Below are 23,549 nucleotides of genomic sequence, written 5' to 3'. Positions count from 1 at the left end.
TATCTGGGGCTCTGGTAGGCTGGTAAATAGTTATATATCATACACTATATTCATAGCCTTGTACATGCCCACCATACACGAATTTTATAGGCACATTTAGTATTGTTTTATCGTGAAAAACTGCTCACTTGGAAGAAGGAATGATCGCCCTCGTTATCTCCGCCTAAATTGAGATTCTGCTTTGCACAAGTAACTGACCGAATGCGATAACGGAAAAGAGGGCTACTATTTCGGAAACGCCAGATTTAATTTACTGCTTGTTAATGCCTTCCTGACTTCTCGGTTAACTGCAGCTATACACGCACAAAAAAAAAAAAGATTTTCTTGCTTCTTACATATCTTCGTGTTCTTATCATTTTCAAAATTTCCCGCTTATCTAAGCAACAAAGTTGCATTTTTTTTAGCTTGTTACTAGCGCCATCTCTTGTTAGCTCTGCTAAAGAAGATTGAAGTCGCGGCTGGCTCCTAGGAGAGGTTAAGATGGCAGCGCGCGCTGCTGTTTCGGATCTCTCAGCTGTGCTTGGAAGTAGACGCTCTCTTACTCTCACGAGGCTGACTCAGCAGATCTGTGATAACGGGACTGGAACGACCCGCCGTCGCGACAACCCAGGCATGAAGAAAAGAACGCTGAAAGTAAAGACGAAGGATGCGCCCAGTCGCGCCGACAAGGTAACTTGCACAAGCCATCGTTGTGGACTGACGGCACTGCGCGTAGCTCGCCTTTGGATTGTTTTTGTAAGATGATGATGGGATACTGTGATCAGCAGGTAATGTCGTTTCATTTATGCGTTACGCGAAATACGTCGCGAATTCTTTCAACGCTATGGGGTCGCTACAAAACTGCAGTCGGTCGCTGCCGAAGGCTACAGCTTGTCATTGACCCCTGACGCGAAAAGCTGCTCGGCTGGCACACCGGGCCATTTCCTGACATGTCACTGGACGCATTTGTATTTGCCGTTTCGTCTCAATAATTCTCTCGCATACCTTGCATTTTCGACGTCTTATAGTTAATTAAAACCAGGTCGTCACCTACACTCACTACGTGATCTCGCTTACAAGGGCTGTTAAACTCCTGCAGCAATGCAAAATTGCGTCCTTAAAATGCCATGCGTGGTGGTTTTCCGTTTTCTAGTTGCGCAGATATTCTCGTGTGTCGACTTCAAACTACCCGGTTGCCCCAGGTGTATTATGCTTTAATTAAACTCGAGCTCACATAGAAGGAAAACGAACGATCGAAGCAAAATTTTGATTACTCGGGCAGTAGTCACATTGTGCGTGGCCTCATTTCCCCCATGCTGTTCCGTAATAATTGTGCTAGTTTCTGTTTTAGCATCACTTGTTTCTTCTGGATAGGCGAGTACAGCACTAAACAAATTGCGTTCGTAATAGTTCAGATCGTTCGTTCTTGAAGTCTTTTCGTGTAGGCCTGCAATGTTTGTGATTGCTCCGCGTAGCAAGTCAGCTGATGGAAACAGCTTCGACGGCATAATGTACAGCACACACAGAACCTTCTTTGTGCGAGGCGAGGTAAAGTCTGCACAAAATAAGTTTGCCTATCATCAACCATTTCTGAAATTTCTTTACGCTGCTTTGATATTATACAATGTATTTCTAGTGCAAGTGCTGAATTGACATGTGACCTCGGCGCCATTCCATTTAACGTCAAATAAAAGCATTGCATTCTGTAGCAGTGTCTTGTATGCCCTGAACTTCACCCTGATGATCTATCTTCAGTCACTGGCCGCAGTATCTTTGCAGCACCGTGGATAACAGATGTAATATTTATGCTTAAGAGAATGCCAGCTGAATGGCTAAGATTCATGTATACACGGCTCTGAAAAAGTCAGACTAGAGCACCTTTTGATGTACTGTATTGTTCTTTTTGTATGCTGTCATTTTTGCATTCTTTAAAGAGGAATCGTAAATTTATGAGCCAGATCATTATTCTTAATTTATTATGGATAACCAGAGTAGTTTCAAAATTTGTCCAAAGAAAACTACAGTGAATTCACCTGATTTTTGTTTAGTCTGAATTTTTAACGTCTGTAGCACAGTGGCTATGACTTTGTGCTTCTGACTTAAAAATGTGTTTCCTTGATCTTCGAGAAACAGTTGTTTACTGCAAACAACATTTAAGGGCAGCCAAATCCCGATGAAGGGATGTAGCTCCTCTGTACTCAGACTTACAAGCTTGCTATTATATCGAGGCAGTCAGAATTAATTTGGAGTCCTCTGCTGAGTGCATTCTTGTCTAAGTATAGCTTTGGCACATAAGGATTTAGTTCTCCAGTATCTTAAACATAGTGTGGGGTTTGCACAGTTTACTGTTTGCAAGGCTCGGTGACTGCTGTGAGCTTAGGAATTTGAAGTGAAAGTTGACTCTTTTGGTTGATGAAAAAGGGCTGGAAGCTTAGTTTGATTGTTAAAAAATGCAAATAAAAGGGTACTGCATGAAAAGACAAGATAGAGGTCAGCGATTTTGTGCCTTATTTCACGTTTGCCCCTAGAGTGTGGTGTTTATATATGCAGTATATTTGCTGCCAAACTCATAAGTATCAGACTGGTGGGAAATAATAATTGCTCGAGTTGCCATGACATCTAATTTTGAACTTGTCTCCAGTTTTATATGTATTGGGGCTTTTTATTACAGTTGGCTAACACGTGCAAGTGCCTCGGGATTTAATTAAAGGGCAACTTAGGTATTTTTTTTAGATTTGCATATTCTAATGAATATTTTAATTTGGGTTTCTTCTCTCTCTATCTGGAATATTTCTATCATGTTTGATAGCAATGCGGTCTTTAATATCTGCACAAATCAGTTTTAGACTTTCCCATTTCCTTGGCATCTGTTCTGGGGATTTTGCGAGAACACTGCATTTGCAATGTCACAAATATTAATCTCACATTTTTGCCAACTGCCTTCCTGAAAATAAATCTTCCTGGCTTCTGTTAGGTAGCCTTTGGCTTTTCTTTAACTCAGTCATTCCAGTTGTTGGTTTTGACATTCAGTGATTGTTTGAGGGTTTTTCTAATAATATTTGCAACATCATCGCTACATCAAATGGAACATTGTTTCCATGTTCGGTTTAAGTTTGCCGTCTTAAAATAGCTCTACTTATTATATAGAACAATGGCTTCTGCTGTAGATGAGGCACTTCAGAGAATACAATACGAAAAGGCCTTGGAGTTGCCCTTTAAATTATGCTCATTCATGGTCTGTGAATGTTAACCTGTGTCAGCTGCAATGGCTTGGCTTTGTTTTGAAATTTCTGCCAAATGCTTGTCTGTTCATTACTCATCCACCTTAGTCTAGAAAGCGTTGCCGCATCTGGAACCCACAGCAACAGTATCTCATTGGCAAGATTGAAATCATTCATAACTGCAGAATCAAGTGCTAAGCTCATTGTACTTATCTTTGACAGATTTCACCTAACTTGATAATCGACTGCTGTCTTCCTTCTGGATAAGCAGAGAAACCTTGCCAATTCTTGCCTTATCTGTATTGCTCTGCACTAATTTCTACAGTTGTCACATGAAACTTACACCGTTCGCATTATATCAGCGACAAATTTTTGAGAGCATATTGTTGCATACGTCTTAAGCCTCCATCTTTGTAGTGTCGATAAATCCAAATCAGCACCAGTAGTCATAATGAACTTATTTTTTCCTCTATATTTTTACCCGTGGATGCCAGCTTTTGCACCTTGTCCACATTCCGAATGGCAAACATTTGCTTGACTGCTGATTCCATAAGCATGAGATATTGCCTCCTCACGTCTATTTTCTTGCAGTTTTTTTATCTTCTGTTAATGCTGTCATTGCAATAATATTTGTTTTTTTTTTTTTTGCTTTTATAACCTTCTGTATGCTTAGAAGTTTGGTTATAATGTGGATCTCCTACTTATTTTCTCACTTTATAAACTGTTTCTCCTCCAGAGCCTTTGAACTATTCAAATGCAGTGCATTAAAAGCAGCAGCAGAACTGTATTTTTAGGCTGGGCCACACAAGACATTGCGTGGCATGTCTGAAGCCATTTATTTGCCCTAAAGAAGTCGAGAAGCAGAGGTGGTGGTTTCAGTGGGTGCTGAAGTCCAGATTCACGCAGTTGTCGTTCTCAGTAAAATTTGGTGGCCTGGCTTTTCTTGGCTGTGTTTACATTTGTTCAGCAGCACAGGAAGTGTTTGTAGCTAAGAGTAGACCTCTGCTTGGTTTAAACAACAGAATGTTAAAGTGGCGTAGTCCATTGTTAAAAATTGGCCATTTTCACCTCTTAGCCTGTTTTGTAAGTGTCCAGCATTTCCACGCCACCTTTCTTGCCCCTATTAGATATGCCTTGGTATGTGTCGCACCTTCCTCGCCACACTGTCGGAAGCCACATGATTTCCCCACCAGATCTGAAACGCATGCATCTGGGACATGGATTTGGAGATGTCTCTAGAGATAGAAAAATGGAATATTTTTCCTCATGCAGTTTCAAACTGATGAGAGTGATTACATTGGGAGCATCGGGGTCTGTGTGATTGCTGGCTGAAAGTAGGTGATGGTGTGAGATAACCCACACCATCCTCAACCGTATGAAGTAAAATTATTTTCCTATCAGTGTGAAATTGGGCCTTTGGTGGGGACACCTTTATTTCGTATTTTTTTGCCTTTTTACACTCTTGGAATCCTTGTTTAATGTATAATTAGGGTTTGGTTATCAGGTGCTGTAGGCTAGCTTTTTATTATCGTTATTATTATTCAACACCATAAAGGCCCTTGGTATAGGGCATTACACAGGGGTAGGCATGACAGTTGAAGATGTTTTTGATTTCATTCTTTAAAAAAATGGCGTTGATGTGATGCATTGCATCCTGTGGTATATCATACCAGTGTTTAGATGTCATGGTGTAAAATGACCTGGAATGAGTGTTAGTTCTTGTGGCAGTGGTTTAATAAGCTTTGGGGGGGGGGGGGGGGGAGGTGGGGGAGAGGGTTGATTCAACAGAAGCATATGACTGATGCTTCTAAATATGAATGGCAAAACATATGAAAAAGGCACAATTGAGCAATTTTGATTTGCATTTCGAGGCTAGGTAAGTTAGCCCTGGTTTTCTAAGTAGACACGCTACTATAATATGAATATTTTGAATAAATGGATCAAATGGCATGGTTTTATATATATGTATATATATATATATATATATATATATATATATATATATGCAGATCAATTAAGGGGAAATGAGGGTGCTCGTTGTAATACAAGAAGGAAAGAAGCCAACAGTCGGCGATGCCAAGGAAAGCGTTGGGGATGGTATTTTGTCTTTTTTTTTTTTTTTTTTTAATGTTTACTTGGATAATCACAGAAATTAGTAATGTAATCTGTTTTAGGGGAAAGATAATTAGACACAAAGTAATATATATATATATATATATATATTTTAAATTAAAGAGAGGTGAGGCTGGTGTGGTGTAGTAAAGATGCATGTTCCAGTTAAGGACGGACAAAGGTTAGGTAGGCTAATGATTTGATAGGTGGCATGGCAAAACACATTCTGGTGTATAAGTTCGATTGTACGGTTAGTCTCATTAGATGTTCATGATATGAATCTATATCATGTTAAATTTTGAGGCAGTGTAATGCCCAAGTACTTACAGGAAGAAATGGACACACACTTCTGAACCAAAAAGAACATATTTAGGTGGAGTGTACAATTGCCTGCAATGGAAAGGGATCGAATAAGCTTTAGTACTATTAAAAGACGTTAACCATTTTTTTGCACAAAATTTCAGTTTGGTTGAGATCTTATGAAAAACGACATTTTTTTATTCATTGTCTCGATGTCATTTCTGATCCAACATTTTTCCTGAAACTTTCGTCCACCCATTAAGACCTGCTAAGTGCTTGAAATTAACCTCAATCATTTGCCTTTTGCATGCTTTGACATGTATAACTCAGTGGCAACCTGCTATAGTACTCTGATATAGTAACAGCTCGGATATAGTAAAGTAAAACTGAAGTCCCAGTTCATCTTCCATAGATGAGTGTGCATTCTTTCCCCTTTATAGTAAATACATTATTGTTAAAAATTGGTTATAGTAAAGTGCACATGGTCCATAGGGTCACGAAGAGTCGGACACGACTGAACTGAACTGAAAGTGCGTCTGGTCGCGGCGATGACTTCTCACGAAATGACACCGCCGCACGTGCGCTACCTAGGGTCATGAGGCAAACCTCTTTTCTTGAAAAGAAAAAAAAAAAGAAAGAAAGAAAGATTACAACACCAAGTGTTTTTAAATGGCTTTACTACCTGACTTAGCAGTACTCAGGAGAAGCCAACTGTATGTAGGCCTTGGAGTCATGAGGGAAAGCGTGCAGTGCGTAGGAAAAAAAAAGGTAAAGCTGTCTACAAATAATTAAAGAAGGCGGCCAGTTCGTTTGAAAAGTATAAGAGAGTAAAAGTGCAGCAAGAAAAAGGGAAGGGAAGAAGCAGCCAAACATTCACAGCACTGTGCAGCATTAGGCAGTAGTGGAAAGAAGTGGAGGCACGGCATGTGCGGTTGACTGTCGCTCGCATTTCTCATCTATTGCTTGTTAGAAGACAGAAACAGTGGAGGATGACTCCGTGCTTATGCAAAGCTTTGGTTTTCACATGAAATCAAACTGGGTTGCTTTCATAGCCACATTGCCCTCATGCTTAAGAGGTACTTCCGCAAGATGCAAGCAAAAAAGGTTATAACTGAAGAAAGAAAAATGGCACGAAGAGACATCAAAAGAGATGGAAAGTATTTTAGAGCTTTTTCATTTAGCAGTAAGATGTCGAGTAAGTAGCCATTTAATTATCAGACAACATCTTCAGGACCATGTCATCACCAGCATCTGAGATATTGAAGACCCTGATATAGTAAAGGTTTTCGCCAGTCCTAGTGACTTTACTATAAAGAGGTTCTACTTTATAATATTTTCTGCCATTCTCTGTTTGTGAACTGATTATACCAGTCAGTATACATACAGAACTTTAGGACTAAAGGGACTTATAATCATTACTCGACGCACTCACTCATGAGTGCACTCATATCCAATCACTCATAATTCTCAGTTTGAGTAAGTAGACGTGAGCTGGAATGGTGGCTGTGAGTGTGAGTGGACATGAATGTGGGTGAGTGGGGACAAGTGTGAGTGGATGTGAGTCTGAGAGAGTGGTTATCAGTAGATGTGAGCAGTTGTGGGTTATTTTGAATGGATGATAGCACACATACTGCTGGATAAACACAGTGAGCTGAGAGAAGGCATCGCTGAATGTGCCGCCGCGTTTCAGTTTGGTTTATAGGTTTGTACACTTGAATGAAAAAAAGCAACGCAAGCCATGAGGGACCTGTTACCGGATTACTCTCGATAGTTTCTACCACCTGGAGTTCTATAACGTGTGCTAACATTATGCAATGTATAGGCACCTTACGATTCACCTCAATCAAAACTTGGCCACCAGGCCTGAGAATTGTTTGTATGACCAGACAAATTTTAGGAGACTGGTATAAGTAGTTATCTGGTTGGGTCTGAATGCTTAGGGTGTGCGTGTGTGTGTGTGCAGTCTGTCTATCCATATTGTGTGATTATGTGGTTATTAGATGATTATGCAGCATCATAGGTTTGTGCACTCATATCCATTCACTCACATTAACAAATGTCATTTTTAATGGGTGGTTATAAGTGTGTGAGTGAGTGGCTGTGAGATGTTGACATCGCACAGTACACGGACGCCTCTTAGCTTTAATATTTATAATTTTTGCTTATTGAAAAATACAGTCAATGTTAGACAATGCGGACACATATTGCAGAATCTTGTGGACAAATCTCACGAACAGTTCTCGGAATGAGATCTCGCGCATGTGATGTTTTCATCATCATCCAAGAAAGGCCTCAAAACTGGGGAAAGGGGGGAGGGAGCAATCTTGTGCGGACGGCTTTCACACTTGTGAAAGCAGGGACTGGATTGCGCTCTGATCACATCGCAGAATCTGTTGCAAACTGATCGGCTAGCCCGCTCCAATTGGAATATTCAACCTGGCGAACCTCCTGACCATTAGAAGCGAGGGTTGAGTGGCAGGCTTGTGAGCTTTTGTGATGTGATTCGCAAGTAATTTGTCCCCAGTTCATGGAATTGGAATTAAGTCAAGGCTTACCTGGCCTCTAAAAACGCACAGTTGATAAGCCAGTGCACCACAGCCTGCAGAAGATGTGGGGAAGAGGCAACGTGTCGTCACGAGTATACTCTTGGAAGACAGTTGGGCTAGTTGGTGTGTATTCGTTAATGACTGCGACATTGCAACAAGCATGGAAAAACACAAAGGGCAGCGACAAATAGGTACCGACGGGACAGCACGCTAGACTTCAAGTGACGTTTAATGCACACGTAACAAAATTTATACACTCACACTAGGCGCATGCTCAGGAGCCTGTTCCCCCTGTGTGTACGCTGGTTCATGAGTATGTATGCCACTAGAAGAGATTCGATTCCTCTCAACACCGCGCTGCTCACTCGTCAGGCATCTGAGACACTTTACATTGCAGCCCTATCCAAAGTGCAGCCAGAGCTCGATGTTCACCGATGCTGACATCAACAAATGCCCTAGATCTATCTTTTTCTTTGTCACGTGCGCTCTCAGTTTCTGCACTCCTCTCCCGTTTCTTTCGTGTTAAGAAACTAAATTTAGCTTTGAATCTCCGTGCCTTTAACCCTGCAAAGCTGTCTAGCCTAGCCACAGCTATTGCGCGACCATTGTTTTTGCACGTATGGGCGTGGGTTTTGCGGACCCCCAAAAATTGCTTTACAGATCCCTCAGGATCCCATTTGAGAAACCTTGCACTAGGAATTCACAACCTAATTTGAGAAGCATTTGTTTTATGGCATGGGTGGGAGCAACAAAGGGAACAAAGCTCACTGACCTGTTTCCTTCCAGCTGCACTTGTCGGCGCCACCCGAGGTGCTCGAAGACCTACCCCTGGCCATCAGCAGCAAAATCAGCATGTCAGATGAGGAGCTGGTTCACTTGTCCGTACGCGACTTGAACCGGCAGCTGAAAGCATCCGGGCTGACCCGCTCCGAGATCGTCAAGATGAAGCAGAGAAGGAGGACACTCAAGAATCGTGGCTATGCTGCCAGGTATGTGCCACTTTGTTTAGTCCATTCGTGGTAAGGAAAAGCAAGGGTGTTTTGTCATTCAAAAAAACCATTTTGGAATGGTAGCAGTTTGGAATCAGCCAGTTTTTCTCTGAATTGTTGGCACTGGTAACGTCGAATGGGCTGAAAAAGCTGTCATCAAACTTAACTCTGCATATTTCGAATAAATTTTTCTTTCCCGGCAAATCCAAATCATTAGAGCTATAGAAGATGAGACAAAAACAAACTGATGAAATATTTGTGGACGGATATGCGTAGCAGCATGCATTATTGGCCACAGTGCCTTGTCCTATTGCCGCGTCTGTGGAAATTCACTTTATTAGAGACAGTGCCGTAACATTGTTGGGCACAGGGGCTTAGCCAATGTTGCCTGCCTATGGATGATCACTTTGTTCGAGACAGTGCTACCACCGTAATGTGCATTTTGGCTGCTGGATTGACCTCATTTATACTAAGCTGGTGTTATAAATTGGTGCAACTGCATGAAGTTGCTGCATTTATGCTTTACTAGTAACGCTATTTATGTAGCATGGGGACTTCATGCTCCTTTAATTAAAAATAAAATGAAGTGCTGTACATCACTCAGGGCTAGTGTAGACGTCGTGTGTACTCTGGGAAGAATTGGTGAAGATGATGCTCCAGTCAGCACAGGGATTATAATCGGGTATGGTCCGGCTTACAAGGATGTAATGGTGTCTGATTAATTGCTTCTGGGTGAGGCAAGTGCAGGTGTGTGAAAAAAGTTGACACAACAGGCTGATGTAGGGGAAAAACTAGTAATGTTTTAATGTTGGGGAGATTGAATAACACTTTTCAAACTTTCTGAAGAGCTGTGGGTAGTCACATATTGGTGCATTCATTTTAGCTATTTGTTCCCAAAGACGCGGGATCGAATCCCGGCCTCGGCGGCAGCTTTTCGATGGAGGCGAAAAGCAAGGCGCCCGTGTGCTGTGCGATGTCAGTGCACGTTAAAGAACCCCAGGTGGTCGAAATTTCCGGAGTCCTCCACTACGGCGTCTCTCATAGCCTGAGCTGCTTTGGGACGTTAAACCCCACAAACCAACCATTTTAGCTATTGTGCTACAAAGAATATGCAGAGTATAGGCTCTTTAAGTAGACATTGTGCGGCGTAATTTATAAAGAATGCAGAACAAAACTTATGCAGCAGTTATGCAGCACGAAACTTAGAATTGAAAACCCAACAGATGTGACACTTTTGGGAATGATGGTAAACCTAATTGTGTTGGATGCCATTGCATCACACTTAAACCTTTTCAGCGTTGTTTGCCATCATAAGACATTTGGAAATTATAAGCTACATGCTCCAGACTGCTCCTAAATTGCTGCAAAGCGTGCCATGAATTGCTCCAAATTGTACCTTACCATTAGCATTCCTTCATTATCAAGCAGTACATCTGCCAAAGCGAAGAGGGGGAGGCCTGCTATTGTCAGCTAATGGGATAATGTGTTGTGAAGGGCGGAAGTGGGTGGGGGTCTGAAATTGAAAAATTGAACGTCTGAGGAATGGTTGTGTGGTATAATTGGTGCTCAGATTTTCTTTTTAGCACCAGTTAGATACAGCTGTCTTTGCAGTTTGAAAATCCGTCTTCTTTATTTTGTTTTCCGATTTTTAAGAAGGCATCAATCTGTTCTCACAAAATAGTTTACATAACCACCTTATTTTTAGTGGGTATGTATAATCATTTATATCTTGACAAATACTGTGGGAAAACATAGTGCATACAGTTAGATCCCTATATACTAAGGTTGCTCATGCTAGTGAGGATCTTTACTTTATCAGTGCCTTTAGTGCATCAGTTGTTAAGGATGTTTGTTGCTGGATGCCTTGAGTCAGATAATTTTGCTACTTACCACTTTCTAGCATGCTTTTTGGTTGCTTAGAAATGAGAAAGCACAGATGCTATAGTCATCTCATTAGGTACTGTGGGTAATTTTCAGCTTTTAGTTTGCGTTTTGTCATTTTTTTGATGGTTTTCACTGTCCCATAGGAATGCTGCATTTGCATCAATGTAATGTTGCCATTCACAAACACAAAGAGTAAGCTTGACTCCGTGTAATAATGGAGCCGTTGTAACAGCACGTGTCATCTTCTGCGGCCCTATAGTGTCATTTACGGAGCAATGTGTTAAGAAATTCGCGCGGCACAATAAAGTGCTGCAAACCCTCCCACGTCGTGTGCCTTTTCTCCACTCCTTGCCAGCTGTGCTTGATGCTTTGCACTTGCCAATGCTGCAACTGTCCACTCCTCATTTTACCGTTCCCCGTTTCCCTTTTGCGGCCTTCCTTTTCTCAATGGCCCGCACCGTCTACCTTTCGCTTTTTTTATTTTTTTTCATGAGTACCAAGCACCTTGCCTTATGACTCCAAATTCTAAATATTTGCTTCTGCTCGCGGCTCTCTAGCCTGGTGGCCGCGCCATCTCAAAGAGCGCCATTTTATTGTCTGCTTTATCTGCTGGCCTTGTAATTGCTCTTTTCGGTGTGTGTTTTTGTGCCATGGTTACAGACTGTGTGCATGCCTTGGTTTCATGGTTTTGTACAGGATAGGTCATCATGGCCAGATGCTATTTATTATAACCCATTAAAAGTGGTCCTTACTGTAAAAAGAAAAAAAAATGTGCAGCCATCTATGAAAATGTAAATGGGGCAGTTTCATTTTAACTGTAACCGTGTTTTCACTATGTGTCATTTTGCTATAGTGGTGTCTTCTGTATGAAAAAGAAGAGGGTTTCAGAAGCTCTGTTTTCCCATTGTAAAATAAACAAGAAAGTACTGTAGCAAACATGATTTTTTTTTTAAGCATGAAAGATGGCCGGGTTGGATTGCTTTGCTTTGCTCTCGGATTGAGTTGGCACTTTTGAGTTGTTTGCTTGCATCTGTGGTTTCATTTCATGGTGTGCTCTTTTTCCCCTGTATTGAATTTTCATGACCACTGTGGAGCTTTCGTAAAGTTTTTGCTTACCTAACTGTACTGTGCAGTTGGCTGTACAAACAGTTTGTTGGTTCTTAGCTGACGTGGGACTTGTATGAGCACTAGTATCTGACCTCCTCAGCAAAATTTTCTGCAATACACATCTTTACTTTGCTTATCTACCATGAGCAGCCCTAGCTGTGAAACCACTACATTATCGTAGAAAACATTATCCGGAAGAGCTTGTAAATACTTTCCTAAAAACAATTGCACAATCACTTGATGCTTTTACATCAGAAAATCACTGCATATCAAGTACTGCACTCCATGCATTCAAGTGGTATCCACATCATTCTGGGCTGTTTGGTTGTTGGCATATTCGTAACAGTAGAACGTTCATACTAGCTGCTTGTCATTCACAAGAACGTGTAAAAATATTCATTGGTTACATGATAATTTGAACTCGTGGATGATAATTTGAACTCATGGATAAATATGCTAAAAACAAAGTTGAGCTACAAAAGGCATCTCTTACTCTCTCTTTTTCTTTCACTTCCAGCTTCTTCCCTTCCCTTACAGTGCTGACAATGTGTCCACAGGGAAGTGTGGCATATACTGTAACTTTCCTTTTGTATAAACCAGTTTACCAATTTTAAGAACAGCGGAGCTCAGTATAAAGGAGCATATCCTAGTGTTATACTTGTTCGGGCTCTTTTCTTTCTTTTTTGATGGTGTATTGGTCGTTTTTGGCACTGTTTCATTTTTGATGAGATGTCTACATGGTCATAATATTTGCAATAACCACATTGGTCCAGGGGCCAGAGTTTGAACTTTGTCATATGCTTTACTGGCAAAATAGTTTGTTTGTACTGATAGATTCTGACAATCTAAAGACAGAAACCCACATTTTTTTTTTAAACAGAGCTTTTGTAAGCTAAAAAATGCCAGCACATATTGAAAACTGCTATTTTGAATGAGGCATTTGGTTCTGTGCAACCTTCTGCCTCCTGGTGCAAAACCAAGGAAAAGCACCAAAGTTGACTTCATGTATATGTTCATGAAGCACTAATTTTATTTTATCCATTTATTTCACTACCAATATAGATTTCCTATGCAATATTGCAAACGCTACTTTATAAAAAAAAATTAAGAGTGGAAATAGGCTAGACATCTACAAGAATTGAGATGCAAGAATACAGTGGCTCGAAAGAATACAACTATATTTGGGAACAGTTGAATAATGAATTGGCAATGGCCATTAGAGAAAGCCATGCGATCAATAATGTCGACCTATATTGTGATGCTACAGTCAACTGCCTTGCATCTGACATGCCAATACGCTGGTGCGTGCCAGTAAATTTAAGGTTGCTGTCAACACATCAATAAGTCTATACTGTTAGTTAGATGACTGCCTTAGAATGGTATTTGCTAGAACTTCGTTTTAAGCTCCCATAGGAGTCGTTAAACCCAAGTAATGAGAAACATGATTAAGGCTGAAACACAGGCAGAGTTAGGTGTAGAAGCAGCCTTGGGAAGCATGTCCCAGCGTGGTATAGTTTGTGGAAAAGAAGTTTTGTTCTGATGATAACTTTCTGGTATTAGGGTTGACAATTAATTTTGCCTGATTGTAGAGAATAATGAACGAGAATATGACCAGGTTCAAAAACCAAGTAGAGCAGGGATTCAAGAGCATTTTATAAAGTTCCAGCAGCCCCCATTTTGTAGATAATGAACTGCTGTTGTTGTGGTCTGAACATGCCAAGCCAATGTCTCTGCTTTGTTGGATCAAGAGTGCGCAAAATTGCATGGGTATTACACAAGGTTTTTGACCTCACTGTGTCGGTTCTCAAGCACATTTCACGTTATATTCAAAACTAAGCAGCAACAAATTTAAAGCAATTTTTTTTTTTTTGGAGAAAACTCCTGTGACCTCACCACAGAACTCGCGAGCTGCTAGGAGAAGCCAGCTTTTAGATGACCGTGACGCAGTGGGACGTCACGGGGAAAGTCTAGAGTGGTCACGAACGTGAAAAGAAGCTGTCACAGGCCATCGTGAAAAAGAAGTCAATCCTGGAGTTGACGAGAGTAGAGTTAGGAAATAAGGCTGAACAGGCACAGTTCTGGGCAGCACAGAACATGAAGCAAAGGTTTCACAGCGGTTATGACAGCCATTAATGCATTGGAGGATTTGCTGCTCTCGTTGATTTTGCATGCATTTTGCCTCTCAGAGAATAGTTATGATTTAGTTCCCTCTGTATTTTTCTTGTGACGGTTCTTTTGTGCTTGCGGCTGTCATTAGCTTGACCAGGTGCAAATCACTTTAGTTTTTCATTTTCATTTTGCTGTGGTGTTAAACTTCCCTCCCGTGTTATATTTGTTGTAGCATTTTATATGTGTAAATACAGTAATATCTTTTTTGTTTTGTTTTGTTTTAGCATGCCTGAGCGATGTTGTCTAAATTCCTTTCTCACAAGTATATGTAGCATCCCTTTCAGCGACTGCATTTTGCCTCATAAAGTGTTACTCTGTAAGCACAGTCTATTGGGAGAGATAAATAAAATTCCTAATTCTTGTTTGATGTCAACCAGACACTCAATCTGGGATCAAAATTCTTTAAATTGTTAAACTTTTTAACAGTATTTGCAGGTATCCACAGGTAACAGATTATCTACCCCTGGCAACCCGCAGGTCACTTGAGGCTGTTCGTTTTTTCCTGAGTCACTTTGGCCACTTCCAGTTGCTGCCAAAACGTGTTCATTTTTCTTTGGCTGGGCTAGAGTCACTAGAAACTTCAGAGTACCGCAAAGGTGCCTGCGGGTGCCATTTTCCTTTCAGACAGCTGGACACGGCCATCGGGCTAACAGTGGGTGGCTGCTTTCATAGACTTAGAAAATGTGTTTAAGATCAGCAGAACTGGTAGATTTTTAGACGTTTATTCAGAACAGCACAACAGTGGTGTCATCGCTAACTTTATTGCTGTGAACGCATCTGTTTGCGTGAACTTCATTCCTTTGCAGTACCGTCACTAAGGGAGGGGAAAGTAAGGCGCTTGTTTGCCCCATTCTTATTGTGAAAAAAAAAAAGAACATAATGTTTGCTACATCGTCTCTTTGATCTATTGATTGGGAATATTGCACTTTTAATTTCTCAGATAGCGCCACTAATGGATTTTTTTCGCCGTAGAACCTCGCTCATTATCTACTGTCAAAAAACAGTATGGCAGCAAAATATTAAAGTGCTTTGATGTGTGAGAATTCTGTTGGGCGAGTTATTCTAGTCGATGGAAGATTATATACTGATCTGCATCGATCTGCTGTGAACAGCAGCAGGCCAGTTGCAAAACCTACAAATAAGCTTTCCTGTGAGGTACAAATTCATGCACAATGACGGCAAAATCTGACTTGGGGAAAATAGTTAGGTGCATTGCATGAATCTTCGCAGCTTCACACATGTTTTCCACTCACAAAAGCCATTTTGCGAGAACAGATTTTTGGCCATTTCTGACGCAAGGAGGAAGCACTGACACAATGGAGGCTAGGAAGGTATGGCCAGAAACAGTGCGTGCATGTCTGCCTGACAGGCAGTTGGCCAGCACTGCTCCCAACTATTGCTCTAAAGTACCGTATTTACTCGAATGTAACGCAACCGTGAATGTAACGCGGAGGGCGACTTCCCATACTGCCCAATGGAAAAAAATAAAACCATGAATGTAAAACAAGATAAGAGCTTAAAAAAGTACCTTTAATAGACATTATGGTCATTGCAGTCTAATCAAAAATGCTCATCCGTCGTCATCAGAGGCTAAGTTCTTGGAAACCCAGTCTTCCTTTTCACTCTTGTCCTCCCGAACGATTCGCAAGCCTTTGCTGTCAGGCTCAGATTTAAAAATTACCTCCCGCTGCATACGCCACCAGCGTAAGGTAGATTAGTAATGTCTACCCGTCGAGCTGCCGCAGAATTTTCGATTTCTTCTGCTATCACAATAGCCTTTTTGAGACGAGCGTCGTACTGTGCACAGCGTGTTGCCATCGTGCGAAATGTGATAACAACAGAAGCAACCACGCTAATCCACTGCGAAAATGTGACAAGCGCATGATCAAGGGGACAACGTGATTCTGAGCCCACGAGAAAGGGCGCAACATTTTGACTTTGGATGGATTGGGATTTTGGTGATATGGCTTCCCTGGTACCCATGCTGCCAACATAGCATTGTAAAACTGCGGAAACCAAAACCATGTGGTGACGGATTCAACATGGCTGCACGCTGGCGCTGCTTTAGCCAACCGAATCACATTATTCGATTGTAACGCGGGGGTAGACTTTGAAAGCCAAAAATCTTGAAAAAAAACTCGCGTTACATTCGAGTAAATACGGTAAGTCTCTGCCATCATTATGCAGGAATTTCTACTCTACAGGAAAGCTGATTTGCATGTTTTGCAACTGGTCTAGCTAAAAATAGAGAGGTAATAAATATGTGCAGAGAAATTTTAGATACATTCACTTAACAATAAAAATACGAAAAGGTATTGATGTGGACACACTTCAATTGACACGCAAGCACGTGCCCGCACGCATACACGAGAAGAGTGAGTATTTTCATTGCACAACTAAATGTAGGTGTATCTGTTACCGGATGGCTAGATATTTCACTTAATGTGAGGGTAGAAAAATGGATGCAGTGTGCTCCCGTGCGTGCGGCACAGTGCGTTGTAAACACCTGTTCCGATTACACGCACCATGCACACATTATTGTCAGTGCTTATTTTGTAGATAAACGAGCAAAATGTGAAACCAGTGATGCAGCATGTCTCGCACAAGCAGGTGTTCTTTAATGGCGCGAATATTTCATTGAACCCGCATTGACAGCCTTTGTAGGTACTATAATTTTTTCCGTTCAGGAACAGAGAAAACACCTTTTCTGACTCAGTCCTGTTGTGACACCCAAAGTCATGGCAGCGAGGCATGCTTCCTTACAATTTCTCACGTGGACACTTCAACAAACAGTCGAAAAAAGAATATCCACACAGACACATATTCCACTTACATGCTTGAAAGGGATATGGTGGCGTGAAGTCATGTGACCCGCATCAGCCAGTAGGCGGGCCTGTGGTGTGTGCAAAAGAAATGCAATACTTTGAAATTTTCCAGTGTCTTTAGGCTGGGCTGTTCCAGGCTGCCCCCAGCGGCTAGACTCGCTGGGATGATTTTGTGCCGGCTGCGATGGGGTGTGCTTGGGCTAGCAGGTGACGGAGAGGTGATATGAAAGTGGGGAGTGTGCGCGGCCATTTTTATGTGGACTAGAAGGACCATGGTGCTTGATGTTACATTTTGTTCAATCCCGAGATGCTTGTTTTGGCTGGTCCACGGTTCACATAATCTCCAGTGTCATTTTCAACTGTCGCTGTTTACTTATTTTGTATGCATTTGGCAGCATATCTCTTCTTCCCATTTACAAGTGCAGATGTATCTTTCATACGGCACCCATTCAATCTGGATTTGCAAAATATATTTTATCTGTCAAGTGCATAGTATCGACTTATTTTACGATGCTGTTCGAGGAGAGCATGGCCATGCATTTGAGCTTCTAGTACGTGCTCAGACATGTGTACTAACGCATGCACATCGTCGGTGTGTGGAGCCTGCTGTAAGAAAAGCATGTGGTCTTTCATTTTTGTGCGCAGTGGTAAAGCGGACATGCTTTGGAAAATGCTCTAATATTTTAGAATTTTAGAAACACTGCATGCATGCACTATCATCTCTCACTTGATACATTAAAGAGAAAGTCTTCCCAGTGTGGGTCACCATGCCATGCATGCTGGCAGGCAAGGCCAGACTGTCACCTTCATGCGAGTGCTTGTTCTGCACGCCTAGCACAGATGGCATGCGCTGTAGTGAATTCAAATCAGATGTATGCAGCTAAATTTTTATTAGCTGTACTGTTGCTTCCACGAGAAAACATTCAGCCAACTGATGTATTCTTATCGAGGTTATGCATGCGTTGCGACAGGCAACCGGCTATACTTGGGTGTCGTCTCAACCATACAGGATCCTCTTTTCTCCGAACAAGGCACTGCCATGCATAGCAAAACATTGACGCTCAGTATTCGTGGTTTCAAAGTGCACCAAATATATGCTCATAGTAGATAACCCACTCAGGGGGCCACAGCTGAGGTACAGTTCTGCGATCATACTGTACTTTGCTGACAGGCATGAAAATCCAAGACGCAGGATGTCATTTAAGTAACAGCAGTAGTGAAATTCTTTCGATATGGTGGGAAATGGAAAACTTCAAAGCATGTGCGTGGTTTTGAAAACCTCTCGAAGCTCACATGTACACTTCATAGCCCACCAAAGTCCACACTGTTGCGTCATCCCCAAGTGTGCGCAGCTATTTGTTCTTCAGTCTTTGACTGGCCATGATAACATTGTGCTGTTTCCCTCGCATCCAAGGAGCCTGTTCCCTCCATCCGTGCATGTTGCAGCGACACGCTGCTGCACGCAGTGAATCGGTGAACAATGTAACCGACGTAACATTGGCATCCCCCGCATTGCACTGTGTTACTATGGTTATATCGCCATCCACCATGAACACAATCACGGTTGGTTGGCAGGTTCCATTGGCCACCAGCCCATCTAACCACGGTGCCACTTCCTCTCAGAAGTGAATTTTCTGGCAGCTGCGTGAGATTGGTCAATCGAAGAATTCCACTTTTTTTAAAAGGAGCTCATGCTTCCTTAGAAAAGTGGCCTTCTTCTCTAACAGTGAACAGTATTTTGCACAGCCTAAGTTGAGACAAGCATAGAGTATATCTGGCACCCTGTCAAACAAAGTACCTGAGTACATTGGTTTGGATTATCAGGCTTGTTGCACTGTTAAAATAAATTGCTTTTTAGCAACACATTTATGATGTGGTCTTCAGCATGCCAACATCCTCACATTCGAGCACATCCATTATAATTGCTGAAGTATCAGCATAGAGCCATGACATGATATGAAGCATGCTCCAAGGCTAGTGCATTCCATATTAAGTGTCACTAAAATTTGTCATGTGACGCTTCAGTAATGGCTGTAAATGCAATTGTAAGTCAGGGAAAGTGACATTCAATTGGCTCCTGTGACACTTGTTGGCGAAGAACTAAAATGGTTTGCTGTGAGGGGTTGAATGGTATTTATTTATTTAGTTATTTATTTATTCATTTATGCATTTGTTATTTTATTCAAGAAATCCTGCAGTGCTTAAAGGTATTAGTGCATGGACAAGGAAGGCTCTGTGGTTTAGCAAGATAACAACATTGAAGGAAGCCCGCAAGCAAATTTTTTCAGGGTCATATTATGCCTTGTTACCCAATCGTGCAGCAGACAAGTTCTTTTAGGGCAATGTGTCTTTTTTTTCTTTTTTTGCTAACTGATGTGGTGACAGCATTTGAAGTTGGGTTTCTGAAGGGTGGGCTTATTCACACAATTTGACTGTGCATATGAACTGTTTCAGCTGTCGAAACAAGAGACTGGAGCAGAAGGACGACTTGGAAGGGGAACGAGCCATTGTAATCCAAGAGATCTCTCGGCTTGAGGAAGAGAACAAGGCTCTCGAAGGTGAAGTGGATGACCTCCGCTCGAAATACTCAACTATGCTGGAGTATGCCCGAAAGAATGGTGTGCGCCTGCCCGATGACCTGAACAGTGGCTTCTAGCTGACAAATATTCGCCAGAACGAGCATCATTCTTAAAATATGCATGACATTTCAGGAATGAATGTCAAGATTTATTGGGTAAAAGGACAAGCTAGGCTCGAACGAAGCTTCTTTTCTAATAATGCTTGGAACATGTACGTTACATTTGGCTTTTCGGGGCTGTGGAAGTAAAGAAAATTCAAGCCTTGCATAAAGAGGAGCTTTGTATGAAACTTAGCTTGTGATTTTAGTTTGCATTTCGTAACTCTTTACTCCATGAAGTAACTTAAACTCAAGTGATAATCATAGCAAGGCGAACTGCAACTATGCCCATCTTCTACACGGCATGACATGTATTTATATATGAGTTGGGTTTATCGCATGCTTTTTGCTACACGGGATGCCGTTATCTGTTCAGAAATCAATGTGCCTTAATAGCTCTGCCTATTCAGCAGAATGTTATGCTCTTTCAATTTCTTCACTCAATCTCCGGAAATGACATTTGGTAGTGGGTGTATGAGAATTGGGCTGGTTGTAAAGATGCTCGGTATAATGAACTTGACACATTGTGCCTAATGTTTATAGTACATGCTTTGTGAACATTATAGTCACTGTACGTACACACTCATATATTTTATTTAGTCTGATGTTGAGAAGGCATTGCATGTTGTCACCATCTATTCGCAAATAAAGTACATTAGATCATGCTCCTTGATTCCTTTCTTGTGAAGCTTGTGTCCAAACGCAATTGCATGGCAGCTTGTGGTTGGTAGCAAGGGCAACATTCTTGTTCTCATTTTAGCTTTTGCTGAGCTGCTTTATTAAGGTCATGGTAGATTGCAACGTGCCAACATCATGGCATAAAACTGGGACAGTTTCAGCTCGCTGTAAACTGTCATCACAGCAATTTAATATTATGTGTAGTTGCATACATAGGTATATGTGTCCAGGTTTTAAGGTATGAAACACTTGGATGAGCACCCCGTCATGGTGGTGCAGGGGTTAGGGTGCTCGACTACTGTGCTCAAGGATGAAGGATGGAATACCAGCCATGGCAGCTGCCCTTGTGCGGTGCTATGTCAGTGCATATTAGAGGTCCCCAGGTGGTCGAAATTTCCAGCGCCTTCCACTATAGCGTCTGCCATAGCTTGAGTTGCTTTGAGGTGCTAAACCCCATAGGCAAAACCAACCCAAATAGCATGAGCAGAAAAAAGGCAAGAAGGAATGGGGGATGCAGTGCTGAGAAAATTTGGGGGGGATTTTCAGACATCAAAACACCTCACAAACCCTGGCTCCGATGTAGCGAATTCACTATAGTCCGCTTCGCGTGACGTGACACTTCAAGGGGAAGTGAAGCGCTGAATAAGTGAGCCGGTTAGGCCTCTTCATTCCTTGATTGCAGTTAATTTGCTAGTTAGAAGACCCTGCATTAAGTTCACTTAATTCAGCAGCTACGGAGTAGGGAAACTGCTGAAAGAGCAACGCACTAGGCAGCCAGGCCCACCTTTACAATGGGACAGCTACGAATGCAGCGTGCCTGTTGCATTCCCTTCATTGTTAAGGAAAACTGTTGCCTAGTCTAGGGCTTGACATGGATAGGGACAATCAGGACAACTGTGCTGAGTATAAGGAGAGGCATTTACAATTGATGAATTTTTCGGACTCGCTAGAAAGCATGAAACTGTCCGAAAAATCAAATTTTATAGAACAAATAACAAACTTCCAATTGCCACTATCATGGTGGAAGAAGTGGTAAAAAGGTTTATGCGCATTCTGGTGCTTGACTGCCTCAACCAGGGTGTCTAGCGTCTAGCAACCGGGAAAACCGGGAATTGCCAGATAAATATGCGTCAGAAAAAATCAGTCAAATGTCAGGGAAACCAGCAGAGCTTCGCGAACTCAGGGAAAATAGCACGATATATTCTGCAGTGCATTTTCATTTCAAGCTGGTGCACAGCAAGTATGTTATCCATGCAGATTTCTTTTTTTTTTTTTAGCTGCGGCGCGATATATTACTTTGACGCCAGCGCATGGCTGAGCTGCCATAATAGAACTGAGGTGGATGCTTAATAAAATATGCGGAAGCGCTGCGTGAGATTACTCTACAAAGCGCAGGAATAACCGCGCCGCCAGAGGCCAGCGCGAAAGTGATTGGTGAGCTGTGCTGCCAAATGCACATGCAGCCATATTGGTTTGGATTGGATTGGCTCAGCTGATTGTGGGGTGGGCGACTCTCAATGATGGGCTCACAAGCTCTTGGGCTGGCTTCAATGCAGTTTTAATTTTCATCAAACTTGTGGCGTTCTTAACGACCAATAATACTAATGACAGCCTTTTCACTATTTTAAATTGCAGATTATGATTAATAACAAACTTTTCATTGTGAATTATTCTTTTATGCTCGTTATCATCAGCAACTACATTTTTTAGCCTCTTCGCTCGTCGGGGAATTTCAACTGAAATAATCAGGAAAAACCTGGAAAAGTCGGGGATTTTGAAAAAAGAGGTTCGCTAGACACCCTGTCGACGTGCAGTGTACACACACGACAGGCGGCGATGGCTGTACTGCCGTCGACAGGTCGAATGCAAGGGCTTAGACGAAGAACAACCGCGAAGGCGAACCTTCCATTGCGGGTTCGCTGAGCGAACTCACAGTGGAAGGGTCCCGCGCGTTTTGAAGATGCTTCACCGCATAGTCCTTACAGTCCATGCGATGAAGCATCCTCACTAATGTGGCTGGGCCGTAACTGAAGAGGTACCGTGTCCAGCTACTGCGTCGCACTGCGCAAATGACCACAGAAGTGCTCGCACTTTTGGAATAATCCTACGACATTCCCGAGAGCGTGCTCAAAGCAAAGCACTTAATGAAGCGGCGACAAAATGAACTGTGGTTTAGCTTGCGGTTAAACTTGGAGTTACGCAAGAGCTGTCTGCATGGCTACGTTTAGGTTCGGCTTGAAAGTAAAGATATGGCTTTTGCACATAGTATGCTCTATGGTTTCAGTTTTATGTCGTAGGGAGCACTTTTGACCACTAAAGTGCGATGAGGCGAAAACCTCTATCGCGCGGTGGTCCGAAGCCCTCCACTACGGCACCTCTTTCTCTCTGTTTTCACTCCCACCTTCGCAATGACGCGATAGCGTAAGCTACCAGCCATCATATAAAGCCCCGCTTTTACTGAGCCGTATGACCGTACCTGCGTGGCCTATTAATAACGTGAATTCTAGGGTTTTGGCAGGCTGATTGGGATATTACTCTCCCATATTAAAGGAGAGGCCCGTGTTAGCAGCTCCTGCCAAACGTAATGTCTGGAAGCCCTACGTCCAGTTAGTGCTCGGCCGTGTCAACTGCCAGCTACCACCTCCCATGACTTGTTATTATTATTCTTTCTTCGCCCTTCAGACAGGAACGGACAGACACAGCGAAATGGCAAAACTGTGGCCATTGTAGCTCGCTACAAAATTGTTGTAGATATTTTTTTTTTCCTCAAGTGAATAACTTTTTCATGCTGATTGGCTCCTTGAAGGCAGAATTGTTACTTTTCTGCATCCAGGAAAAAGTACTCGGCACAGGGGAGTTCTACGAACTGGATAGTACAAGTTCTGGTAGCGGACGATGTCCGACAACGGTATGAGCTCGTTGGTTGGTTGGTTAGACAGCTTTTATTTCCATTGGAAATGGGCGTCCTTTTCCCCGCCCCCAGCACGCGTGCCGGGGAAGAGAGGGAGTCGTGCGCCCGCAGATTAGAGGCTGGCAGGTAGCCCTTGGCTTGTTGCGGCTTC

At 42.3% G+C, this 23,549-nt stretch overlaps 1 protein-coding gene across 1 annotated transcript; it reads left to right on the top strand.

Annotated features, from left to right (window-relative positions):
- The first annotated feature begins 468 nt into the window (after window positions 1-468).
- Window positions 469-20,474, top strand: LOC146189232 (transcription factor MafF-like). Its single transcript, XM_084604130.1, has 3 exons — window positions 469-669; window positions 8,945-9,147; window positions 19,587-20,474. Exons 1-3 carry the CDS (start codon window positions 481-483, stop codon window positions 19,786-19,788), a joined length of 594 nt encoding a protein of 197 aa, XP_084460256.1. The 5' UTR covers window positions 469-480; the 3' UTR covers window positions 19,789-20,474.
- The last annotated feature ends 3,075 nt before the right edge of the window (window positions 20,475-23,549 follow it).

This window comes from Amblyomma maculatum, chromosome 5, assembly GCF_055883805.1.
Source record: "Amblyomma maculatum isolate TAMU_Amacu chromosome 5, ASM5588380v1, whole genome shotgun sequence".
In the NCBI taxonomy this organism is placed as follows: Eukaryota; Metazoa; Arthropoda; class Arachnida; order Ixodida; family Ixodidae; genus Amblyomma; species Amblyomma maculatum.
Note: the sequence above shows the minus strand (reverse complement) of the source record. Positions and strands in the feature narration are given on the sequence as shown.